The 21,666-nt window shown below is 36.9% G+C and overlaps 1 protein-coding gene across 4 annotated transcripts in view; it reads right to left on the bottom strand.

Moving 5' to 3' along the window:
* Nucleotides 1-21,666, bottom strand: part of stag1a (STAG1 cohesin complex component a) — a 159,294-nt gene that overhangs the window by 20,177 nt on the left and 117,451 nt on the right. For all 4 annotated transcript variants that reach the window (XM_030126651.1, XM_030126648.1, XM_030126650.1 and 1 more), the window contains 16 exons: nt 21,515-21,611; nt 21,329-21,405; nt 20,005-20,209; nt 17,640-17,791; nt 16,213-16,286; nt 16,006-16,129; nt 14,693-14,791; nt 14,521-14,600; nt 11,350-11,457; nt 11,099-11,213; nt 8,625-8,742; nt 8,295-8,398; nt 6,687-6,779; nt 6,130-6,423; nt 3,362-3,432; nt 2,578-2,746 (listed from right to left, as the gene is read on the bottom strand). In XM_030126651.1, coding sequence (XP_029982511.1) covers nt 2,578-2,746; nt 3,362-3,432; nt 6,130-6,423; nt 6,687-6,779; nt 8,295-8,398; nt 8,625-8,742; nt 11,099-11,213; nt 11,350-11,457; nt 14,521-14,600; nt 14,693-14,791; nt 16,006-16,129; nt 16,213-16,286; nt 17,640-17,791; nt 20,005-20,209; nt 21,329-21,405; nt 21,515-21,611 — 1,980 coding nt within the window. The remainder of the gene's footprint in view (nt 1-2,577; nt 2,747-3,361; nt 3,433-6,129; nt 6,424-6,686; nt 6,780-8,294; nt 8,399-8,624; nt 8,743-11,098; nt 11,214-11,349; nt 11,458-14,520; nt 14,601-14,692; nt 14,792-16,005; nt 16,130-16,212; nt 16,287-17,639; nt 17,792-20,004; nt 20,210-21,328; nt 21,406-21,514; nt 21,612-21,666) is intronic.

Consider the following 21,666-nt stretch of genomic DNA (forward strand, 5'->3'; position numbering starts at 1 on the left):
AAGGTATTGGATATGAACAAATACAACATTTTTAAGAATGAGGCTTAAGTAATTATACAGGTAGACTAGTGTTGTTGACCCTAGATGTGATAGTTTTCATGCTATTGTGTATTTGTGCATGATGTACCGCATTTGTCCAGTAGTTACCGCCGAAATATTCTGACCCTAGCAACGTGGTTGTAAGGCTATTGTATTCCAAAATTACTAATATCTCTCAAAATATTGGTCCTATCAACTTGTTGTTTTCACTACTGTCTCCCTTGACCAAAAATACATAAGTATGCCAAACTGCAGCAGTCAGCTCTTTCCAGATTTTGTGTGATTTCTGAGACACACACACACACGCGCGCACACAGAGGCCACTATATACTGACAGTCAATAGAAACTTTGAGGTAGAAATGTTTGCATATTTCTACTTGTAGGGGGGTTGTAATTATTCATTGTGGATTTATTGATAACTTAGTGCTCAGGTAGTGTAGATAATGATGAGTTGTCATGTTGTCACGGTTCATTGCACATGGGTTGGTCTCTTTGCAAAAGTGGACCAAATACACATTGAGCAATACTCAGTGGGTATCTGCACAATTTGAGGATTGGTTTTGAAGGCCTATATAAAGACCCAAAAAAGGCCACCATTGTTAGTCCAGTGAACGGCATCATGCCACGTCTATCACGTGAACGTCGTCTCCGGGCACTGGGTATGGTGGAGGCCGATTTGAGCTACACACACTACATAACACTGCACTACAGCAAGAGTGGAATAGGATTCTGCAAGACACCATCTGACGCCTAGTCCAAAGCGTGCACCAACGGATCGCCGCCTGCATTGAAGCAAACGGAGACCATACCTGGTATTGACTGTTGTGACTTTGTGTTCGGCAGGTGCCATTTTCTGTTAAGTTTTTTGTTTTGAAATTATTCTTGAAACTTTAGATTTTTGTCTCTGTATGCCAATATCCTAAACAAATGATTCATATGAAAAAATTCCAGTTTAGGGTTTCAAAATAAAAATTATGTCGAAAAATATGGTCTCAAAGTTTTCATTGACTGTGAGTGTACTTATCTTGGTCTGGTATTGTAATTGTTTTGCATCATTTCGTCAGGTATACATTTGTCTATGTTTTGTTTGCTTTGTACTTCCTGGATATGTAGTCTTGCACTTTATTTTGTATTCATTTTTAATTTCTTTGGATGCATTTTGTTTGGTTTGTCTGGCTTTATATACTATGACTTTATAGTTAGTTGTGTATAGCTAACCATTAAGGCTATTAGGGGGCAGAAAATATAAGATTTTCTTCATTCTGCTCCTTTTCAAGCATGGGTGTGTAAATGTTTGTTCACCTAACGATTACTGAATATCTGCTGATGAAATAAATGACAAAAAAAAAATTTCCATGATTATTTTTTTTTTGTCTGCACCTGCTTCATCTTCACCAGCTAGATTGAACTGAGAGGATCTGATCATATTGATACATCAAGACTGCTTTTATTTACAATGCGTGCTAAGCTGTCTTGTCCTTTTCTAGCAAGGAGAGATGCGCCTGAAGGCTCTGCAGAACCTTTACACAAACCGAGAACTGTTCCCCAAGCTTGAGCTTTTCACAAACCGCTTCAAGGTAACACCAGCAGGGATGAAAGTCACAATCAAAGCTTCTTTTAACACATCTGGACTTTGCCTTTTTGATAATTTTGGTGTGCTGAATCCAAAAATCACATTATTTTTGCTCAATCAGGTCAACTTTCTGAACTATGCTACATATTGGCTTTTTAACATTTTTGCTTACATTTATGGGCATTTTCACATCATATGATACAAAATTCTTTCATATTTCTTGCAATAAACGAGTTGTGAAGATTTTACTTTTGCTAATTTATGATTAATGGGTTTTTTAATATTACAGGTGAATGAAATGGCTTCGACTAGAAGATCTTGCAAAAATAAGCCTGACGTATTCTGCTACATCTGCGGTGAATACACCATTGTACCTAACAGGAATCAAGTCACAAGTTTCATAAAGTGTGCTTACCAATCTTATTTTGGTATTAATTATTATATTTTGTGAGAAGATCAAATTTTTCAAAATCAAATTAGCAAAAAAACCTGACCTGATTGAGAAAAACAGATGTCATTTTTGGATTTAGCGGTGCAAAATGGTCCTAATTCAGTTGAAAAAACCTAGACAACTTGCAAAAAACATTTTTTTGTAACCCAGTGTAATATGTACTTGGTCTGCCAGTCGTGTTGGTCAATACTGTCTTTTTTTGAAGTCATAACAAATACTTTATGCACACACACCATTCTTTAACAGCCCTGTTATACTGTGGAAAAGGTTTCATTGGTTTAGGGTTTACAGTGTCTCAAAGGATGGAGGATCAGTCCAGTGCAGAATCACAGACTTGGATATTTGGTGTCTGTGTGTGGGGTTAAATGGGACATGAATGGATGGGATGGGTTTCTACACCTAAGCAGATAAGCCTCAGCCCTCGGGGGTGGTCTTAACTCTGAGCCTGAGGGCTGAGGATGATGACCCTGGGATCTGATGAGTGTGTGGGATCTGTTTAGTTCAGTCATGCACCTTGGTGGGAGCCCCCTCTGTGATCTTCACCAGCTGCCAGAGGATGGAGTAGTGGGAGCACTGCAGGGCCTGGACCGCTATCTGCTCCGGCATGGAGCCCTGCTCAATGCCCGCTTTCAGCAGGCGGTAGCAGTTACCAAACAAATCCCATCGCGTCAGGTCGTGGGCACTGAGGATGAAAAAAGAAGGGAAAAATAAGAGGAATCGAATTTATCAGGACTACCGTTTAACTTGTGCTTTTATTCAGCCTTTTATGCAGCAGACTGAAAGGTTATTAAAGTTATGAAAAACTCAGATATAAAGCAGTGAATAATAATGTTAACTGAAATAAAATAAGGACAACTTAAATGAAAGCTACGATAAACACAACACAAACAAAATGAAACAGAACTAGAGTTTCTTTTTCTCTCTGTATTCACTCTTTAACCCTCTTTGACTGGGGAACAGGAATGGTTTTATCAACTGTATTTGATGTCATGCAGTCTTCCATCCCACCTTTTCAGCTTCTCTAAATCAAAGCTTTCCTCATGATATCTGAAAAAGTAAAACTACTTTACTGTGAGGAGTTGTTGACCAACAAGTCCTCGAAGTAAAAATAATTCCAAAACTCAGGATGCTCTTAAAAAATCTCAAAGTAAAATGAAAGACTCAATGAAAGATAAACTAATTAAAATTTCAATAGCTCTGATCTGAACTTCAGAGTAGTTTTGATTCTCACATCTTTGGCGTGATGGTGAAATTTTAAAGACCTGACTGAAGTGCAGACATGAGCAGAGGGTCTTACTTGTGAAAGGCTGTGAGTCTTTTAAGAGTAGATAAAACGTTGTAGATGTCGTCATCATCAGCCTCTTCTGCCTGAAACACAACAAACACTTGTCAGTTTATTTATACACAAAACTAAACCCAACACTGAGATCCAGCCTGTTTATTCCTGCAGATTTCTTCCTATCTCTCATGACTCACTAGACATTTTTGTCTTGTTAGTTTTTGATTTTTCGTTCATTCTGCCTAGGTTAACGCTCTCACAGCAGAATTTCATATGAAACTGGAGGATGTTCCTCTCTAAGTCAGTTGCTTTTTACTGCCAAGGCATTGTTTATCTACCTACTTACATTTCCAAACTCCTACCCTTTCACACCAGCAACAAAAGCAGATCGACTGCTGAGATTCTTCTGAACATTTCCAGGATGAACACAGAGATCAATAAAGGTCTATTTATGAACCACAGGCACAGAATGAGTCACAAAATATCATTTCTCTATAAGCATTCACTTCTTTAAAGAACTTAAGTATTTTACAGTCTGGAATGCCTGTCCATCCATGGGAGTGGATCTCTCCTCCACTGTGGTTTTCCCCGAAGTTTCTCTTTTCCCACTGGGTTTTTGGAGTTTTTCCTTGCTGAGAAGGAGGGTCTAAGGACGGGGGATGCCCAGGACATTAATACATTTCCTTCATTTACTGTTTATTTGACTGTCGTTTGTTTTTATATCCAACTAATTCTGTAAAGCCCTGTGAGGCAACCTTGTTGTGATATAGAGCTCTTCAAATAAAATTGAATTAATGAAAGAAACATGATACTGATTCCCATAACCTCTGTGAATGAATCATACATACATTTTTGCTGATTCTTATACATTATGTGTGCTCTATACAGTCCCTCCAGAAAAATGCAGGCAAAAATCTTTGATTATGTGACAGAATATGCAGGGTTTTTATGTGATTTAATGTGATGAAATTACGGGAATTTACAAAACATGCTGGACAAACATACAGGGTGGGGAAGCAAAATTTACAATGAACATTTGGTTGTTTTTTCTCAGCAGGCACTACGTCAATTGTTTTGAAACCAAACATATATTGATGTCATAATCATACCTAACACTATTATCCATACCTTTTCAGAAACTTTTGCCCATATGAGTAATCAGGAAAGCAAACGTCAAAGAGTGTGTGATTTGCTGAATGCACTCGTCACACCAAAGGAGATTTCAAAAATAGTTGGAGTGTCCATGAAGACTGTTTATAATGGAAAGAAGAGAATGACTATGAGCAAAACTATTAGGAGAAAGTCTGGAAGATACTATTAAAGAAGAATGGGAGAAGTTGTCACCCGAATATTTGAGGAACACTTGCGCAAGTTTCAGGAAGCGTGTGAAGGCAGTTATTAAGAAAGAAGGAGGACACATAGAATAAAAACATTTTCTATTATGTACATTTTCTTGTGGCAAATAAATTCTCATGACTTTCAATAAACTAATTGGTCATACACTGTCTTTCAATCCCTGCCTCAAAATATTGTAAATTTTGCTTCCCCACCCTGTACATTTCAATGAAAAAAATGGTTCTAACTAGACTACTACAAAATGAAAAATGCCTAATTACATCCTATGATAAGTAAACATACAGAAGTAAGCATACACTACATCACAGAAAGGGCTGGTTCTGTTTGAGTTCTTTATTTTCTAAGCATGGCTCAAACATGGCTTTAACATTCCTGAGTCACAAGTGTCAAAAATTAAATAATTACTTCCTGTTTCACAAAAGTGAGGTAGACCATGCTGTCTGTTTCAAGGCTATAAGAGACTTTATCTTCAGAGAACATTATTATCACTGCAGCAAAAACCATTTTCAAATGTTTTGCGGTGGAAAAGTGGCTCCAGTGTCGATTTTCTCTAATGTTCCAACATACAGTTGCATGGGGTGTAAAATACTATAAACCTGCTTTCCTGTCAGACATCGGGTACTGGTTTGCTGTCTTTTGCAGATATTTTTGTCGGTAAATGAGCTGCATTTTTCATCATCTTGCAGGATTTTTTCTGATTCTTGCGGTTAGTTTACCTTCTGTGGATGTGCAAGCCGATGATGTTGTGAGTAGTATATTACATCACTACCCGTGTCAAGTTATAATGCAATATTTTTTAAACTTTATGCGGAAAAATGTCGGGATCATAAAATCATGCGAGCCCAGCATATTTCACATATTTTACACACAAATATGCTATTATTGCAGTGAATATGCACCCTTTTTGGGAAAAAATGCAGACCCCTGCATAATATGCAATTATTTCTTTGATTATGGATTGAATTATGTGATCACATAATTGTGTGTTTCTGGAGGGCATGTCTATATGTGAAACTGTTGTTTCTGTGGCTGTCATTTTACCTTGCCATTCTTCCTGGAGGGGAGATTTTATATTTCAATAAAATGTTCCTAGATAGATAACGGATAAAGGAAGGATAAAAAAAGAAAAAATAAATGTTCTTTATGGGTGTGATTTTTTTTCGAAAATTTGTTTAGTTCAACTTCAGCTCCTACAAGCGTCAAATAAACAGTTTAATCACTTGAAAGTGAATGAAAGATTGACAGTGACAATGAGGACAAAAGTCGGTTAAAAGATATGAAATGGAAATGGAAAGCAATATTTTTTTCTCATTTTTCATGTGTTTTTTGTCCTTCAATGACATCAGACTTTCTCTGAGGCCCAATATCTACTCTATCAAGTTTTTTGCCAGATCTAAATGACAGTTCAGTGAGTTCAGTCCAACACACACCTCCTGCAGCAGCTCCTCCACTGAGTGTGCAAAGCGGTCGGTCATCTCATCGATGAGCTGCGAGCGTGCGATGTCCACACGGTTCATGATGGTGTACTCCTCCGAGCAGAGGATGCTGTAGGTCTTACTGCAGGCCTCCAGAACGTCCGTCTCAATGTGCTTCTCCACCACCAGACGGATCTGCTTCAGTAAGGCGTCAAGGTGCTTCTCCATGCGCCCGGCGCTGTACACATCCAGGTCGAAGAACTGAGGGATCTGCAACAGATTGGCCACTTTCTCCGAATCCGCCTGATACTGTAGCCACGGAGATAGAGAGCAGTTAGAAGAAAGAGAACAGGGAGGGGCCGCACTAACCCTTTACCTCCATTTCTCAGTTACTGACGTGATCAATGGCACTTTAAGTCTTAATCCTTCACACTTGTCTAGAGTGACTTATAATCATTAACACTTGTCACAGCTACACTAGTAATACTTCTGTCAATTCTTTCAGCAAACAGATCAATCACCCCGCCTTAATCAGTAGCGGGCTGCAGGCTGGGGGTCAGATAAGGGTTTACCTTCGACAGCAGCATCGGCAGAGCCATGATGAAGTGCTCGGTCAGTTTGGTCTTATCATCTATCTGGGTCTTCCTCTCCTTTGCTGTCAGCACCTGGACAAACAGAAACAAACATGTGACTCTAAAGCAGGGCTGGGCAGTCAAACAATCAAAACACAATTTACAATAAAACTTATGTTGTTGCAACAATAAGCTAAAACATTTTCCCTCTATGTGGACAGATCTAACTGCCTCCCCCAAACAAGAAAAGATGTGACCCTGCATTTTATGTACGGTGAGTATATTCAGTGCACCTCGTAAACTGTTCCATCAACGTGAACAGCAAACTGGATGTAGACAAATCAGAATCAGAATCCTTTATTAATCCCAGGGGATATTATTGTGTGTGACCGTTGCTCCATGTATAATTGTATAGTATAATTAGAGTAGCAGGTAAAAAAAATTATCAATACTACAAAAAAATATATATATATGTACACTAAATATACACACATATATATGGAGCTAAATACATATATACCAAATATACATATTAAACACTCTATTAAACAGTTAGAACAGAATACATTGCATTCATGTATTCACCTTGCAGATTCAGTAATCTATCCACAAACACCATAAATGTTTAAAATGGGAAAATTAATATTCTTTTCTCAGTCTCCATTTTTTTTTTTTCTTTGAGAGGATAACAATGGTTGATCAAAAAATGATAAAAACTCTACAGTTTATCCAGTGAATCCTCTTTCCTCCAGTTTCAACTATTATCATCATTCTTTTCAAACTGACGGGAAATTATATATTGCATTACATGCCAATAGGTGGATAAATTGAAGTCTTATTCTTTAGTCATTTTCCAGCCCTGTTCTAATGTTTTTATACGACAAGTTAAAGGTGCATTAAGTTAACGCATGGTTCTTAACCCAGAGTAACAAGAACATGAATGAACCCATCAGCCAACACATAAACAGCGTTGCTGAGGGAGGAGCTTCAACCTGAGGTGCACAGTTTGCATTAATGCTCATCAGCCTCATGTTGGTTTGTTTTGTACTTTTATTACAGTGGGAATAAACTGCATAACCCAATCAGTTTGTGAGACATGTTCAAATCATATTCATGGCATTTTAAGACATAAAATTCTGGATTTTGCACTTCCTAAGGACCCCTAGAAATTTACACGTAAAAAAGAAGATGTATTGCTGTTATTGGAGTTAAATTATGGAATGACATAAATATAAATTTAAAGATGTGCAATTCATTAATGTTTTCAAAATATTGGTTTGGAAAGATATTTTTAAAGGATACAAGCAGGAATGATTTCTGCTGTTTTGACTGGTAGCCTAAAACTGATTTTGATTTGAATGTAGGCGTATATAAGCATTTAGCTTCTGACTAAGCCTATTCAGTCTCAACATAATTCACAGACGTTGACTTGAAATTCGCCTCATTGTTTGTATTTTCTGTATTATTGATGATGATTGAATAAACATAAACCTGAAACCTGAGCTGTTTAACACTGTATGATTCTGTAGAGAAACTGTCCTCATCTGCCTTATTTTTGCAGTGAGTGCTGCTGTCTACTCAAACGGTATGGTGTTCAGTGTGACGTACCCTTTTGCCGGTGCCTCTGCCGACAGGTGGGTGTGCCTCTGCTGCCTGACGGATGGTGCAAACTGTCAGCTCTATCAGCGCACTCTCCTGTCTGTCTGATAACACTGCAGAGGACAGGTCAGACAGCGAGAGACAGACATGAGAAAAAGACAGAGGAAGGAAGAAATATGGACAAAACAAAGAGTGGATCAGATTATCTGCAAAGATCAAAAAAGTAAGAGTTGAAGAGAAAAACAAGGTTTTCCACCATCTTTTCTATCTGGTGCTGTGTTTCTGACACAGAGTATTTTTAAAATCCTAACTAGGGCAGTATTTGTGTCAGTGTCTTACCCTCCTCTCCCTGCACAGGCTCCTCTAGCAGCAGTTCAGTCATACACTCCCAGTCTTTCAGCAGCTCCTGAGAGCTTTCCCACAGTGAGTCCACCAGGTAGGCTGCATGTTCATGGAGCTGCAGATACACAGACAGTACACCGAGTTATTATGACACATGCACTTCTGTCTCAACCAAAATACAGCCCAAATATAGAGGAAATACATTTAATTAGTATAATAGTTATACACTCCCACTCGCTCTCTCAGATCAGCTGAACAGCTGCTTTTGATGGTGCCCAGAACAACGTGCAAGCTAAGAGGAGATCAGGCCTTTGCTGCTGCTGGTCCCAGACTGTGGACCAACCTGCCTCTGTAGATCAGACAGGCCTCCTCCTTACCTGTTTTTAAATCTCTTCTTAAAACCCACCTGTTCTCCTTGGCCTTTTAACACTCGTGCAATGTTGACATTTTATTTCTGTTTTTATATTTAAACTTGTTTTATTTGATTTGATTTTAAAGTTTTTAATGCTTTTATTAATTTGTACTGTACTTTTGTTCATCTGTACAGCACTTTGTTCCACTGTGGTTGTTTTAAAGTGCTTTATAAATAAAGTTGGATTGGATTAATGAATGCTTAGAAAAAAGATTTATAATGTCCATAATGTGAGTCAATTTGAACTGGGCAAAATGAGGTTCACTGCACAAATCTTCAGCTGGTTAACACTAGGTTTCATTCAACACATGCTTTGTTTATGTATCTTGTTTATTGTTTGGGCAATTTTTTGTTGTGTGGACAGAGCTGACAATAAATACTTTTGCCTATAGAAGTAATTTCAGCTGATTTTTGTGCATTGTGCACACATTTGATGCATGTTGCACATTTTAGGTATTTTCTTGTAACCTAATAGAGAGACTAGTAAATAAAAACACACCATATTTACAACCTTGCAAAAGGAACCTAGCTAAAGGTGGTCAAAGAGTACAACAATGATGAGATATTACAGTAGCCTACCTCATCACTGTTGGATTTAACAGATTTGGATCAGATATAACTTGTGTTAAAGGACAAAAAGGACAAGAGTAGCATGACACATTGGGAAAGTAAAGCACTTTTTGGGAAATGTATTTTTTAAGTACTCATAGTTCAGACTAAGGTTTTTGATGTTGTGTCTCAGACAAAATGTTGACCTGAGAAAGAGAGTGCATTTTAGCTCTGAATGAAAAAAATAAAGAAAATCATATAAAACCTGCTCATGTCATATCACATCAAGTCTTTAGGGTAATGTATGTTGATGCGTCAAGACTGAGAGCACTAAAATACATTCAAACAGCAACAAACATAATAATGATAATTATGGATTAGATTTTTATAGCACTTTTCTATGAATGTATACTCAAAGTGGTTACAGTGGATCCATTATTCATTCACTCACACATTCTCACTCTGGTGCTGGTAAACTACATCTGTATCCACAGCTGCCCTGGGGCAGACGGACGGAAGCGTGGCTGCCAACCCGCACCAATGGCTCATCCGACCACCACCAAACATTCATACTCATTCATACACCAGTGTGAGTGGCACTGGAGGCAAGGTAGGTGAACTGTCTTGCCCACGGCCGCCCATGGGAACCACCCTGCCCTCCAAACCTACAGGGGGCAGACATGCATGCATTGGTGAGTCCAAACACTCACCCTGCACTTCCTGCAAGGTGATTATTAAACCTGTACACCTGCTGAGAAAGTGTGGGAGGAAAAGTTTGTAGTTGGCTGCCAAGCTGCTCAAAGCACAACAGAGTCAAAGAAAGACACGCCTGAGCTTCTGGATCTGTCCCTGAACACACAACTGGTAAGGACTAATATTTAAAGGGAATGACTGTAAAAAGGATGACAATTATTATTATTATAAGTTAAAATTGTGTGTATCAAACTGTGTAGGGCCATGTTTATTACTTAACTTTATTTGTATGTTTCATAAACTTTGTTTGTGTTTTGAAAAGCGCTTAAATGTTGAACGGCATTTGCTGATTTTGAATTTGACTGATTGCTGGACTGAGTTACTTAATTTTTGCTTAAAGAAATGCATGCTGAAAAAGAATACGCTTAAATACTTAATTGCTTAAAATAACGCATATGTTGTGTTTTTGTTTAACTTTAAGGTTATCAGCCTATTCATCCTGTTTAAACTGTTCACCCCATTCATCTTATCTAACCTGTTTAACTGAATGAACTAAAATATACCTGAAAAAACAAACCATCAAACAAGAACTAAAAATGACTTGACTTGTCCCCGTGTGTCCTTCAGAGCTGAACGAGCCTTTTTTCAAGTTTGGACATAGAGCTGCGAAAAACATACACAAGTTGATATGATAAAATACCATATTCGATCTGGTGGATTTAGTCGTAACACCTTCATGTGTGGCAGGGTAAAATGTTATGGAGAAAATCCAATTACATGAGCACAATGTATTGTTTACATAGTGAAAACAGCCTACCTCACTCTCCAAGAAAAAGAGCACCAACATGCGGATGAGGTTTCCGTTGGGACTGCTCCTCCCTCTGCGCTTTGCCAGAGCTTCTTCTGCCTGTGGATCATGACGACTGAATAACCTGACCGACACAGGGAGAGAGAGACACACTACTAAGCAGAGAATTTAAAAAAAGTCATTCAACAAATGCCATTCATAGCAATAAAAAGGCACTTATAACATCACACAGACAAAACAGAGTAATAAGATGGACTCACTTCCTGTGCAGGAACTCCCCTGCAGCAACAGCTACAGGTCGGTGTGCAGAGTAAACCAGGTGATACACATTCTCGCAGTCCTCATTTGACAAAGCATCTTCACTTCCCCTGTAAACACAGTGTTCAAATGAGTTACAAACTACAATAGACTCAGGATTTGTGTCGGAGAATCTAAAGCAGGGGTGTCAAACAAAAGGCCCGTAGGCTAAAACTGGCGCATCAAATAGTCCCACGGGATTGTGATTTTTTTTTTTTTTTTTTTTTTTTTTTTTAGTGATTTATTCTGAACATGCAATGAAATTTAACATATTTGCACTAGCAAAACATGCATAATAATACAAATATCAAGAATCATAAGAATCTTAGACAGAAGAAAAGCACAATAGGTCCATTTACATGCCCGAAAAGGGGTGGGAAGAAGTGCAATTTATTTAATCCCACCCCCTCTCCTTACAATATTATTAATAATATGTCCCTCTTCCTTTTACATTACTCCTCTATATCTATATATCTATTCACACGCACACACACTCATATACACATACATACGTTTATACACATACACAACATACAAATACACATATAATCTTTTACCAATGCCTTTCTTAGTTGTGCTGGCGAATAAATAAATAATAACTAACTCAAGGAAGGAAATATATACATAAACAACAGTGAACATATGGTGACAATTAAAAACCCTCATCCCTATATCTTGTGAAAAACATGTTCTTATAAGTGTTTTTGAATTGTCTTCTGTTTGAACATTCCTTGTGCTCCTCCCTCAGTCTATCCCAGACTTTAACACCACACACACAGATATGCTCAAACTTTTCCTAGTAGTGCGCACCCTCTGAATTTTGAAATTAAATCTACCCCTTAAATTATAACTCCCTTCCCTTTCAGTGAATAATTTCTGTATGTTTCCTAGTAGTCGATTATTTTTAGCTTTGAACAGGATTTGTGTTTGTAGTTCTATGTCTTTGAGTTTTAGTAACTTTGACTGTAAAAATAATGCATTTGTGTGATCTGTGGAACCTGCCTTGTGAATGATCCTTACTGCTTTCTTTTGTAGAATGATTAGTGGATGGATTGTACTGATGTAGTTATTGCCCCAAACCTCTGCACAGTAACTTATATATGGTAGAACTATGGAACAGTAGAGAATGCGGAGTGATTTGTGATCCAGAACCTGTTTTACTTTATTTAATACTGCTATGCTTCTTGATCATTTGGATCGTATGTATCTTATATGTGGCTTCCAGCTGATCTCATCTATTGTCACCCCTAAGAATTTGATTTCTTCAATTCTCTATCGATGTTTACCCCATCTAATTGAATCTGTATTGTTCTATCATTTCTGCAATTCCCAAAAATGATTGTTTTTCTTTTACCCAAATTTAGTGCGAGTTTATTTATATCAAACTACATGATGGATGAATTTCCAAAGCGCAAAAATTGCACTGAAAATCTTAAGTCAAGGGTGTTGCGGGGCAACAAACAGCTCAATGTGATCACAAGTAAAATATCACATAGTACCCTATAAATAATGACAACTCCAAATGTTCTACTTGGTTTAATATGAAAGAAGTAAAATTACAATATGAAATAATTCCGAACTATTCTGTCACAATAAAGTGTGAATAACCTGAACAAATCTGAATAAAATGAAATGTCTTAATATGTGCAATCTTAACAATATAATGCCTGTTAATAAATGCTTTCTGCATTTCTAGATCCACTGTGATCTGTAAACTGTGTTAAACTGAGACACAACAGTGTTGAAAATGCACTTAAAAAAAAAAAAAAAAACAATTCAGGTTGGTTGTCCAGGTTTTTCATGTTTTCATAATATAATGTAACTTTCATACTTAAACAAAAAGATTATTATTTATAGGTTATTATTTCACTTGTTCCCCCATCACATTTAGCTGTATGTGGCCCCTGAACTAAAATAAGCTTGACACCCTTGGTCTAAAGCATGGGTGTCCAAATCTGATCCTCGAGGGCTGGTATCCTGCATATTTTAGATATTTCCTTCTTCCACCACACCTGGAAGCCGTTACATTGTTATCAGCCTTCAGCAGAGCTCGATGATGAGCTGATCATTAATTGATCCAGGTGTGCAGGAAGGGGGAAATATCTAAAACACGCAGGATACCGGCCCTCAAGGACTGGATTTGGGCACCCTTGGTTACCCTTACTTTAGACTAATCCAATCCTGGTCCTTGAGGGCCGGTATCCTGCATGTTTTCGATATTTCCCTCTTCCAGCACACCTGACGGCCGTTATCTGTCTTCTGCAGAGCTTGATCATAGGCTTATCATTTGAATCAGGTGTGTTGGAAGAGGGATACATCTAAAACATGCAGGATACCGGCCATCGGGGACAAGGATTGGACACCCCTGATCTTAAGAGTAATGATTAGGGGTGTTAGAAAATATCGGTTCTGCAATATATCGTGATATTTCATTTCACAAAACTGTATCGATATTAAAAAGTACTATATCGATATTTTTAGGTATTTATTCAAATGCAGATATGATGGAGGTTAATTTTTTGTTTTTTTATTGTTTATAGTTTATTTATTATTATTTAACACAGTTTTATTAAATAATGGTAATTTGAAGCATCCTAAAAGCACTTTTTTACTGTCTGAGAGGCAGATGTTTGGTACTTTGTTGGGGTTGCACAAAAATAATGTTATGCTAGTTATGAACAAATAGAACATGAACATTTGAACAGGATCTTACACTGTAATGTCTGTAAAACATAATTTAAGTTTTAACACAGGAAAATTTTGTGATATAGCATTAGATCCTGTTCTGATCAAATAAAAATGTGTTTAGTATTTGGACATATTTTGAGTGTAATTCAATTCTCCAAGGAAATAATCATTTAAAAAAAAAAGAAACAAACAAAAAATTGCCTTTTTAACAGTATCATGATATACCTTGATATATCGTATCGTGATCCTAGTATTGTGATTTGTATCGTATCGCCAGATTCTTGCCGATACACACCCCTAGTAATGATGTGGTAAAATGGCAAGATCAAGCTAAATAAGCTCAGGTAAATTCTTGGCTTCCAAAACAAAAACAGGGCTGATTTATAACTTCTTAATACAGTATTTAGTGTGTATGAAAACTAAAGAGAACAACCAAAGTTACTCACTGCAAGATAAGTGTGACCAGTCGGATCGCCTCCACAGCAACATCATACTCTTTATCCAGTGTCATCGATACTATACGGTCCTGTTGAAACAAGACAACATACTATCAAATAGGCAAAGTCCAGATGTGTTAAAAGTAGCTTTGATTGTGACTTTCATCCCTGCTGGTGTTACCTTGAAGCGGTTTGTGAAAAGCTCAAGCTTGGGGAACAGTTCTCGGTTTGTGTAAAGGTTCTGCAGAGCCTTCAGGCACTTCAGGCGCACCTCTCCTTGCTGGAAAAGGACAAGACAGCTTAGCACGCATTGTAAATAAAAGCAGTCTTGATGTATAAATATGATCAGATCCTCTCAGTTCAATCTAGCTGGTGAAGATGAAGCAGGTGCAGACAAAAAAAAAAATCATGGACATTTTTTGTCATTTATTTCATCAGCAGATATTCAATAATCGTTTGGTGAACAAACAGTTACACACCCATGCTTGAAAAGGAGCAGGATGAAGAAAATCTTATATTTTCTGCCCCCTTCTAAATAATAATAGCCTTAATGGTTAGCTATATACAACTAACTATAAAGTCATAGTATATAAAGTCAGACAAACCAAACAAAATGCATCCAAAGAAATTAAAAATGAATACAAAATAAAGTGAAAGACTACATATCCAGGAAGTACAAAGCAAACAAAACATAGACAAATGTATACCTGACGAAATGATGCAAAACAATTACGATACCAGACCAAGATAAGTACACTCAGTCAATGAAAACTTTGAGACCATATTTTTCGACATAATTTTTATTTTGAAATATTTTGAATCATTTGTTTAGGATGTTGGCATACAGAAACAAAAATCTAAAGTTTCAAGAATAATTTCAAAACAAAAAACGTAACAAAAGAAAATAGCACCTGCCAAACACAAAGTCACAACAGTCAATACCAGGTATGGCCTCCGTTTGCTTCGATGCGGTCTATGGTCAACAGAGTCTGTGGTATTGTGGTGTTCAACCAGGTTTCTGATTGTAGGTTGGGAACAGCCCATACATACGCCTGGCTATGTCACTGTAGCTCAAATCGGCCTCCACCATACCCAGTGCCCAGAGACGTTCATGTGATAGACGTGGCATGATGCTGTTCACTGGACTAACAATGGTGGCCTTTTTTGGGTCTTTATATAGGCCTTCAAAACCAATCCTCAAATTGTGCAGATACCCACTGAGTATTGCTCAATGTGTATTTGGTCCACTTTTGCAAAGAGACCAACCCATGTGCAATGAACCGTGACAAAATGACAACTCATCATTATCTACACTACCCAAGCACCAAGTCATCAATAAATCCACAATGAATAATTACAACCCCCCCCCACAAGTAGAAATATGCAAACATTTCTACCTCAAAGTTTCTATTGACTGTCAGTATAAATAAATATGTCACAAAATGCAAAACAAATACGAGGCAATATCAGAAGGGACAGGATTTTCAAACTCACCCTGTCATGTAGCGTCCAACCCACATATTTCAGGTAACTGTCATTAAGGAAAGCATCACTGTACATCTTCATCCAGACTCCGATCTCCTCGATGCAGATCGCTCTGATCTCTGCAATCGCATCCCTAGACGACATCACCACACCCTTATTAATTACAGACCGTATCCGTATTCAGTATTTTAAAAATGAGTAAACTGTTTACTGTACCTGTAGCGATGCACAAATATACCCTTGAATATGGAGTTCATCATGTTCTCAATTTCATCTTGGTTTTCTTGCAGCTGCATAGAGAAATACAAATTTAGAGAGAACACCATAGATAAAACGGACATTTTACAAACATCCTAAAGCAGAACAGTACAATAATGATACTAATGGATGCAAAATTATGTATAAAATTATGCAGAAATTACTCCATTGGAAAGACTTAAAAACCTCCTCCCTCAAACTCTTGGTTGAAAGACCTAATGTATTTTTTTTACAAAGAGAAAATTAAATACAGTAAAAGAAAACAGTCTGATCTCTTTAACAAAACCTGGGGTCCTTTTCTCTCCTTTAATTCTATCCAGTCTTTGGACGACTAACAACCAACCAGATAGTTTCATGGAGCAAGCTTGGACTATTCCTTTCATGACTAAGGTGATCATTAATGTCACTAAGATGTATCTTATCACCTTTGTAACACACTCTCTGTACCTTTTATTAATGGGTTTTATTTATCTTAATACATATTTCAATATATTATTCATTTTAAAATTCTCTTTATTTTAGTCATTTATGGTTATCTATATAAGTATGATTATTTTCATCAGTACTTTTGTGTTTTAATTTGTGACATTTGAAATGCCCTATGTGTTATTTTGTTCATCTGTTCATTTGTTTATTTTTTTTTTTTTAGTGTACTATTCCTATTTTATATATTGCATTGGTTTATTAGTTTGAAGGAAATGCAATAAAAAATGTGAAGAAAAAAAAATTATGCAGAAATGCAGTGTTGCTGGCCAAATAACAACACCAGAAAGCTATCCACGCACCTAAAGCCTCCACAAAACTATGGAAAAGTCTGAGATCTACTTTTCTTCAGCATCTTCATCTAAACCAGGGGTGTCAAACTCAGATCCTCGAGGGCCGGTATCCTGCATGTTTTAGATGTTTCCCTCTTCCATCACACCTGGAAGCCATTACATCGGAGAGAGCATGATGATGAGTTGATCATTAATAGAACCAGGTGTGGCTGGAAGAGGGAAATATCTAAAACATGCAGGATACTGGCCCTCGAGGACTGGAGTTTGACACCTGTGATCTAAATCTTACAGGCTTGCTCTCATGTTTTGTGTTTTTTTTTTTGTTTTTTTTTTTACAAAGTTAAGGGATGCAAAGAAATCAGGAGCAAAAATATAGATTTACAGTCAGCCTTTGCATTAGAATACGGAAAACCCATCTTGGCGTTCACCATGATAATTCAACTACATTAAATAGTCTAAAACAAGAACCATCTATCAGTTATCTCATGATAAATATTAGGCTTTAAATAAGGAAGACAACAAATGGATATCTTGTTCAGATTCTGCAGCCCACAAGCACTTTTTCCATGAACCAATTCCAAGTGAAAAGTCACTAAACCATCAGCTGACCTCCTTCCTCTTCTGTAGCAGCAGTTCCAGCTTCTCGTTGGCCCGTTTGCCGGCGATCTTGTTCCTCTCTGCCTCATACTGTCTCTGAGTGTTGTCCTGGTGAATGCTCAGGTTCAGCGCTACATTCACCAGCGCCGTCATGAGCTTCATCGCTATGAGATGACAGACATATGTATAAGATGATTCATACTCTCCCACACAGAAAAAAGTCTTCTATTATCACTTATAAAAAGTTGTGTACATATCTAGAACAAATTAGCTGCATTGTTAGTTTATGTTACTACTATGATCAGACCACTGCTGGATCACAAATTACTCCAGGGGTGTCAAACTCATTTTCTTTCAGGGGTTACATTCAGCCCAATATGATCCCTAGTGGGCCGCACCAGTAAAATAATAATAATAATAATAATAATAATAATAATAATAATAATAATAGCCTACTAATAATGACAATTTCAAAATTTTCTCTTTGTTTTAGTGCAAAAAAACAAATTATGAAAATATTTACATTTACAAAATATCCAAAGAGGAAAAAAACTGAAATTTCTCAGGAAAAATACTGCAATTTTAATAATATTATACCTCAACTTATTTATAATGCACATCATTATGGATCTGATCTATAAAGGCACAAATCACTTAATAACAGGCATTATATTGTTAAAATTGCACTTAATTTTCTTTCGACATTTCAGGTTCACATTTGTTCAGGTTATTCACATTTTATCGTTAAAGGACAGTTTGTTAATGTAAATATTTCCATAATTATTACAAGTATTATAAGTCATTTTCAGACATGTCTTTTTCACATTTTTACTTTTTTTTTTTAGTGCCTATTCAAATAACCAACATACTGGACCCCTAGTGGAAGAACCCTACAGATTTTAGCTTGTCTATGAGTATTATAAGTCATCCAAATGGGGGCGCTTTAACTGAAAATCAGTTCTTTGGACATAAATCAAGCAGTAACAGGCCGATTGAGATCAAATTTGGTTCACATTGATCGTCTTACAAATGTCCATTTCTGGCTTCCATCTAGAGTTCATATAGGGTCATTTTCATTCACTAGGTGGAGTTTTATGCCGAAATTGGTTCTCTGACCATTATTCTGCCACTATCAGGTTGATCTAGCTCAAACTGAGTTCATATTAATTGTCAAACAATTACCATGGATAGATTTATATATAGCAGAGGATTGGGGGGATTTTGGGATTTACCTCGGCCCATGACAGCGTAAGCCTTGTTTAATGTTATTTTTTTGCACTGAAAGAGAAAATTTGGAGTTGCCATTAATTATAGACACAGTGTAATATTTTTTTCACATTAACCCATAAAGACCCAGAGCTACTTTTATGGCAGTTCCCCAATGAATATTTCTCTCCATGTGACCTTTCTTAACCTCCTAAGACTCACTGTTCACATTTGTGGACAAGAGTTTCACAACTTTATACAAAAAAAAAAGAAAACTGTCCACCACAAAGGACATTCCATAAAAATTTAAAAACTGCTTCTGAAAAAACTGTTGTATCGTGATGTTTCCAATATAGGTACTTATTTAATAAAAAAACAAAAAAAGCTTGTACTTTGCTGACATGTCCTGGGTCTTAGGAGGTTAAGGGATTTATCTCCATTTATTGTAATATTATCCTCTGTATTTTACATTTTCTTAGTGAAAATCATGTATTTTCCTATATTTAATTTGCTGATCATGTAGATGTTCATAAAAACTCAGTTTAAAGTTGATGGATATTATGTCAGAAACTGAGAAAACGGAAGGAAAAATCAACTTTTTCAGTAAAATATCTCAATAACTGAACATAAACCCAGTGTATCCATCCACTGTCATTGATCCAACTACATGGGTTTTACTGGTGACTCAATGTTGTAGAAGATGACAGTGTTTCCATGGTAACTACAGAGCCTCTGAACATCCAAATGGGTCATATCTGATGACCATGAAAAGATGACAAACTGCATTTTACACCAATTGTTTACATGTATTGATAGGATTAGTGGATCAACAGGTATTAGACAGTTTAGATCAGTAGATGGTTTTGTTCGATGGTGGATGTTTGGGTCTTCATGGCTTAAACCAAGAAGAAAATTTGGAGAAGTTATAGGTTATTATGCTATTAGTTTACATTGGTCTGTATGTGGCCCCTGAAGTAAAACCACTTCAACCCCTAAGTCAAGTTAATATCTTCAATGTAATTTTTGCACTTTACAAATTCCTCCTGCAGGCTGGATTAGAACCTTTGACAGGCCGGTTTTGGCCCACAGGCTGCATGTTTGACATCCCTGATTTAATCTTACTCATTGCTGACTATTAAATGGGGGTGTGGTTCAGCGCTGGTCATCCTACCTGCTAATGTGGAGGTGTGTCTGAACGCTCGGACTTGGGAGTCAGAAAGTCCCGTGAGGAGCGAAATCACCGTGTCCATCATGTACTCGTCATAGATGATGCTGTACTGACACTGTCGGATCAAAACGGAGATGAACTCGCAGAAATTGTAGCGAAATTTCTTCCACATTGGCCCTGGCATGGTGAGAGGGTAATCCCCGCTGTCCTGGTGACGAAAACAGAGAAGGTTCAAAGAGACCAAACTTCACCCAAAAGGTCAAAGAGGATAGCATTAAGAAGAATTTGTTGAGAATGAAGTAATTTTATCTGTTTGGAAAAGTAATTTGCTTTGGTCTGAAAAAAGAACGAAATCTGATGTGAAGTCAGAGCAATTGGCCCTTTGAACGTATAATTTTGTACTGACTTATGCATTATATATGAAAAGTTTTCATAATTTATGTTCTACATTATAACTGTGTCAGTTTTCAAGTATCTGTACTTTATCTGACTTTTTGTTTTACTGCTGAATTTTTACTTTTACTTCCTGTGTTTTAATACAACTATGTCTACTTTCTTCTTATATTGTCATAACAGGTTGATGACAAATGTAACAAGACTAAAATGATGAAAATGGCATAGAAAATGTATAAAGATAAGATGACATAAAAGATGTAGCATAGTATAAGACAAACAAAAGCAATGTGACAATATAAAAGATGTTAGACAAAAACGTAATAAAGGAAAACTGAATGATATAAGATGAGAACATTAAAGACATAAAAAAACAAGACTAACATGATGCAACAAGGTGAAAAAAAAACCCAGAATGACAAAAATGACAGAATAAAAGCTGCCATCAGATGAAACAGACAATTTAAGATAAAAATGACAAAGAAGACAGTAAAAGGGAGAGTAGATGAGAAAGTATCAACATGTTTTGAGTTTAGGTGATTTGCACACTAGCAAAGTAACTTCATTATTTTAATTAATGTTAGACTTATGTAATTGTCATAACGTTATAGGACTGTAATGTAAGGATAAGTCTGCACATAAACTTTCGGATTACATGTCAGAGCTTGTATTTGTGTACTTTTACTGCAGTGAATAAACTGAATCAGTACTTCCACTTTTACCAGAGTCGTCTTTTATCTGTACTTTCACCTGAGTAAATAATATGTGGACTTTTACCACATCTGCTTACAATGAATGTGAATTAAAGCCATTTTTTAAAAATAAATACAGCGCATTGAAGCTTTTACTATCATTAAGAGGGTTTAACACTGATGATCAGAACCAGAATACACAGTCCTGGTCAAATCCACCAGCATTTAAAGCCGACAGTTACCTCATCAAACTCTTCAGTCATCTTACGGATGATCTCTGCGTTCTGCATGTTCCTGAACATCTCGATCCTCACGGTACCTGGTTACACAAACGTTCAATAAGGTTCAGGTTTTTATTTTATTTAGTTGACATATGAACAGAAAAAAAAGGCAGAGTTGAGTTCTGGGATAATACAGACTGTTTTTACCTTTGCAGCCTGAGCACTGGATGAAAAAATTGATGAGGTCGAGCAAGGCCAGGTCTCTGTCCTGTTTATAGGACTCGATCCACTCGTCCACCACCGACTGAAATTATATACACACAAAAACACACACACAATGTCAACAGTGTAATAAGTAA

Source organism: Sphaeramia orbicularis, chromosome 22 (genome assembly GCF_902148855.1).
Source record: "Sphaeramia orbicularis chromosome 22, fSphaOr1.1, whole genome shotgun sequence".
NCBI classification, from domain to species: domain Eukaryota; kingdom Metazoa; phylum Chordata; class Actinopteri; order Kurtiformes; family Apogonidae; genus Sphaeramia; species Sphaeramia orbicularis.